Below are 5,652 nucleotides of genomic sequence, written 5' to 3'. Positions count from 1 at the left end.
ATAAAACGTTTTTTCATCCAGTATATGTGAGTATAATTTTTTTTTTCATATTTTGCATATTTTTAAATTTTATAATTTATAGTGCATATTTTAAAGCATATTTCACTTGTTTTTAGTGCATATTTTAAAGCATATTTCACTTGTTTTTAGTGCATAAATGCATGCATATTCAAGACTTTTTTAGTGCATGAAATTCACAGCCCTGCTTATAACACATCCTGACAAATCGTTTCCGCTCGGAATCGTTTTTCGAATTCAAATTTAACACCATCCATTACAATGACCCACTTGTAACCTATGGTACAGAAGAGCGTCAACTATTAGCCAGCTTTTTTTTATTACCTATTATACTTAGTACAGTTTTGAAGTTATTAAAACATGTTTTTTTTTTTTGTCACATTTTATGTACTTTTATTGGGTCATTAACATCGTATCTTTAGCAACAGAAACTTATTTTGATGGGGGACAAGTCAACATTGTTGCCTGGGAGTGGCAAATTTTTAGTTCATTTAGAGAGTGGTAAACTTACATTGGCATATTATTATTGGTTATTAATTGTATCAAAATAAAAAATATTTTATTTTATTAAGCTGCTAAGAACGCCGACGGAGACGAACTACGGCGTCTCGATATCGCGGACAAGGTGTCATTTCTGAATCAGCCAATCCCGTGGATGCGATAGACGTCAACGTCATCTCAATTGCATCGCTTGCCGAATTTGTCTGCACTGTTATGTTAGACGTCGATTTACATCGTCTGTGCAGCTGCAAACTCTCCAGATCACTTCTTTCCACCGCTTTCGGGCGATTTTCCCAGGAATCGTTGAAAGCCCAAATCATTGGATCAGTTTTGGACAGCCGTCCGATCTCAGGTGCCTCGTCTGCGGAAGTTGAGAGCAATACCATATAATTAAGAGTCGAAAAAAATCGTCTGTGCAGCGGCAAACTCGCAACATCACGGTCGTCCAATGATTTTGGTCGACTTTTCAAATCAAAAACTTGAAGCATCAATTCGGTCTCGGGCTGGATCTTTACGTCCATACATTTGCTTCGGTTCTGCGATATGCGAAATATTTATCTGATATATATACACAGTCAATATATTATGCAAAAAGTAAGTACGTCATAACTCTCATTGACTGGATTATAAATTATTGAAGAAATGTATTTTGTATCAAATAGGTACTGAGAACCGTCAACTGAATACTGTGACTGAGATATACGAGTTATAAATATACTTCAAACACTTTTGATGTCCATGGCAGAGAGATTTTAATAATTTTATGTAAATCGGAAACGTATCTAGATTTTTTAATTTTTATACGATATTTTTTAGATTTGATTATTATGATTTTGTCTTAATAAATTGTCATTAATTCATTACCTAAACAATACAATTAAGTGTCCCAATAATTTCACATAGGAGAAGCAAGTTTATTTATTGTCTATGGCACATGCGAATATTGTATTCCTCTTAGAGCAATATTACAATATTACAATATAGCAATAATACAATATTACCGTACAAAGATTCTGCTGAGATTTAAACCTAAAGAGCATTGATATTTAAGTTTAGGTGAAAACAAAACTTATTTTCCAGATAAACAATTATACCGAATAAATATAATGCTATACGATAAGTGTATTAATCAGTGAAAAAAATAAATGTCATTAAAAAATGTTTTTACATATCAACCAATAATATAGAATAAAATACTATACTCTCAATTATACCACTAATATATAAAATTATTATTTAAAAAAAAATACAAGTAAAATTGAATGGTTAGGACCTAATCAAATAAATAATAGGTTTGGTATACTGCTTATAGTTTATACCTACCTAACATTTTTATATTCAAGAAAATTAAAAATTTATGGTTGAACATCCTACTCGTTCAAGTCATTAGTCATTGTTAAAGTAATTAATTCCATAACTTACGATATCTTAAGTACTTTAGTTATTATTTATTATTATGGACTAAAATATCTGATTTTAATGCAATTCGTGATAGCCAAAAGTCTCATTGGATTAAATAAATCAACAGGTATTACTGAAAAAAGATTAGCTTCATACTTTTATTCATTATTCAGTTATGTATTATTAGATAGATAAGTATAGTTCATAAAATAATATTATTATTTTATTTCTCTTTTTGTAATTTATGAAGACACTCTAAATTACTAAACTACCGAATAATACGTACTACAAAGCATGCATGTAAAAATAGTATTTATTTAAATTCAGCAAGGTCCTCCTGCTCATTCTATTAGAGTGATAGTTATTGAAACTTCAATCGATAACGGCGATAGCGTAATATTTTATTAAATTAATAAATTATATTTTTTTAACGGATCATATTATATGGAAACAGTCGTCTTTATAAGTAGCCAATTTATCTTTCGTACCTACATAGTAATGTAAAACTGTTAATAATTATCACGTCATACACTCTTAAAGTCTTAACCACCTATAATTATATAGTAATGCAATAAATAACATACTACAACATATAAATGTTCTAAGCATTTCAATATTTTATAAAAACTAAATATATCTAATAATTAATATATGGTTTAAACGATTTCATTTCATGCCAAACGGTCAAAACAGTATTGAACGTGTATTTAAATATTATATAAATATATATATTGTAATTTATAATATATTTATATATGTATTTATATAAATGTACAAGTACATAGGTACAAATAATGTACACAGTTCAATAATATATAAGATCAAAAAAAAAAATATATTGATTTAGGTTTCGTATTTAAAAACAAATAATTCTACAATACCTGTGGTTATTTTTGATAATCAGTGAACAACTCGAGTTTATTGATATAAAGTATAATACCTCTATAATAATACTCCCCTTTAATCTGTACAACGTTATCTTTTTGTATAAATATTACGGACTTACCGGTTTATACATCTTACGTTTAAAAATGTTATTTGTTATTCGCTAAGTACACAAACACGTAATAATATTTTATTAATTTATTATGATGTACGGCATCGTCAATAATTTATCAATGTAGACTTTTAAATGTGCTGCTCATTAACGCAGTTGCGCATTTTCGAACTCATTCACTATACGGTGACATGAACATAATATTATTATTATTATTATTATCAGTAAAATATTTTATAAAACATTATATGCATAATATATAGGTACGCATTATGCATAACGTGCAAGAACCATCGTCAGACTAATTTATTGCATACGTTTTGCCGGTATATTGGGTAATAAAAATATATCACGTCTTAGATATCAAACAAATTCCCTTTTTGGTATGTATAAATAATGGTGTATAAGTAATTGTGATTAATAAATATAATTATTAATCTAAACGGCACGAACACATAAATAGTACCGACGCCGCCACAACCTTTACCAATTAAATGTACTCAAAATAATCTTCAACCTAATAATACGTTTAATGTATATTCAGCAATAACCTACGAATAATTTATTGTAAAAACAATACCTAAGTGTAATATATAATTAGTTTCATTTTATCGTTAACTTTTCACGATTTCGTGCCAATCCTAATTAGGTATTGTAAAAAATCCATAATATGCATGTACGTCCCGGGATCACAGTTCGTTGAGAGGCTCGTCGGGTATAGTCATAGCCATTAGCCATCAAATAAAAAATATATGATGTCTATGGCTATAGTGGACTCACATTAGGTGCACAACCGGAGTGTGACTATAACAAGTGAAACTTTTTTGCATCTAATTAAAAATTGTTTAAATAAAGGCAACAATTTACAAACTTTTTTCCTACTTACCGCCCACCCATATTCTCGCCATTCAATAATTGACTCTCACTGCATTGCTCTGTTGCTCAATAATAGTATGCACACCACGGCGATATTTTATTTTGCATATCAATTTTGGATTTGACCTATTTAATGTATTCCCGTGCTATTTTGTTACTTTTAGGTGTTTGTACTTTTTTTCAAATACTTTTCATGTTCTAACAACTGCGATTGTTTTGAAAATAAATCATTTTTAGAATGGAAATATTAAAAAAACAAACAATACACAATAAACACGTAGAATTGTAGAACAATAAATAAAATAATTGAATAGTAAAAAATATTTGTACAATGTACATAATATTACAACATTATACCAACATTATACCAGGGATTCTCAAACTTTTAAAAACACTGTACCCTTTGTTATCAATACATTTTGTTGAGTACCCCCTTCTTAGTTACTAAACTAAAATATGTATAAAAAAATTTCAATACTTTTAAATAATCTTTTCCTTGTTGGTTTGTCGGCCAGACTCGTGCCCCTTAAAGCATTTCGAGTACTCCCAAGGGGTACGCGTACCACAGCTTGAGAATCCCTGCATTATACTAAAATGGACACATAAACGTCTATTGAAAAATGTTTTAATTTTAAATTCTCGAACACAAAAACGAATTAATTATTTTTCAAATATTCTTATGACAATCACACCAAACATAATATTTTAAAGTATATTTTGCCCGTTTAAATGTATATTTTTTTCTTACAGTTTCGCGGAAAGCTGCTGCAGATCGAGACCACAACGTCGTACCTGCGGAGGTGTAGTAAGTATTATACGTACACGTGCCCACTGTGAACTTAATTATTGATTCAGTTTACGTACGTTTTTTTTTTTATTCTGCTGAATCCCGTACATTGTTCTATAGGTAGGCCATGCTGTTGCGGATGCGATACGTCCCAGGCCGTCAAATCGAAGCGAAATATCGATTATATATTTCGGGCGGCGGCGGCGGTGGCGTTCGTTTTAATTCGTCAAGGGTCATTTGGCACCGCTCTGACTTTGAATGCGTGCGTGTGCGTGCACCACCTATTTGTAAGGGCCGACGTAATATATACATATAACAACAACGAAAGTGTATAATACTAATAATAATAATAATAATAATAATGATATTCCCCCATGACTAATTGCCGTTTGACTTTACGGTCCGCGGATGTGTTTAATACGGATATAATACAATAATATTATAATATCGTACACGCGTCGTCGTATATATATATACACGGAGGTGCACCCAAATACACTGTATATACTGTATATGTACTGTATATATATATATATTATATATTACGAAGGAATATTATTATTTATTATCGTGTGCGATAAAATAATACATCGGACGTATCGCCGCCGTGAAAATAATTTGTCGTGCACGCGACCCGCGCCGCTGCGCAGCGATAAAAATACAATTATTTGAATTTATTATGTTATGTGCGTTTAATAAAAATAATAAAACGTTTATAGACCGTATTATTTATATATACATATATTGGTACGACGCGCGTATATAAATATTACATTGTATGTATATAAGTATGAATGTATGTATATAGATCGACGGCGGTCCTCCCTTATTTTATATTATATTATACAAGTATTGTTTCGCCATTATAATGTTATTATCATCACTCGAGTATAATGCACGGACGCTGCCCACCCCACCGCCAACCCCCACCCACACCCCCACGGTTGTCGGGCGCACGCCTTTGCGTGCAGTAGTCGTTCGTATAAAATACGGCCGAGAACTGACCCCAGCGCCGAATAAAAATAATAGTTTTTAATGTTTTATTAAAAACGCTAATCGTTTTCGTACGCAT

General features: G+C 30.8%; 1 protein-coding gene and 1 long non-coding RNA gene across 2 annotated transcripts; one reads left to right on the top strand and one right to left on the bottom strand.

Moving 5' to 3' along the window:
• Positions 1 to 573: 573 nt before the first annotated feature.
• LOC111028892 lies at positions 574 to 1,066 on the bottom strand. The gene is made up of 2 exons (XM_022307678.1): positions 947 to 1,066; positions 574 to 880 (listed from the first exon to the last, which is right to left on the bottom strand). The coding sequence occupies exons 1-2, from the start codon at positions 1,038 to 1,040 to the stop codon at positions 594 to 596; spliced, it is 381 nt and encodes a 126-aa protein (XP_022163370.1). The 5' UTR covers positions 1,041 to 1,066; the 3' UTR covers positions 574 to 593.
• On the top strand, positions 998 to 5,069 carry LOC111028893. The gene is made up of 4 exons (XR_002603955.1): positions 998 to 1,113; positions 1,182 to 1,284; positions 4,544 to 4,598; positions 4,701 to 5,069. It is a non-coding gene; the product is annotated as an uncharacterized LOC111028893 (long non-coding RNA).
• Positions 5,070 to 5,652: the final 583 nt, after the last annotated feature.

Source organism: Myzus persicae, unplaced genomic scaffold, assembly GCF_001856785.1.
Source record: "Myzus persicae strain clone G006 unplaced genomic scaffold, MPER_G0061.0, whole genome shotgun sequence".
In the NCBI taxonomy this organism is placed as follows: domain Eukaryota; kingdom Metazoa; phylum Arthropoda; class Insecta; order Hemiptera; family Aphididae; genus Myzus; species Myzus persicae.
Note: the sequence above shows the minus strand (reverse complement) of the source record. Positions and strands in the feature narration are given on the sequence as shown.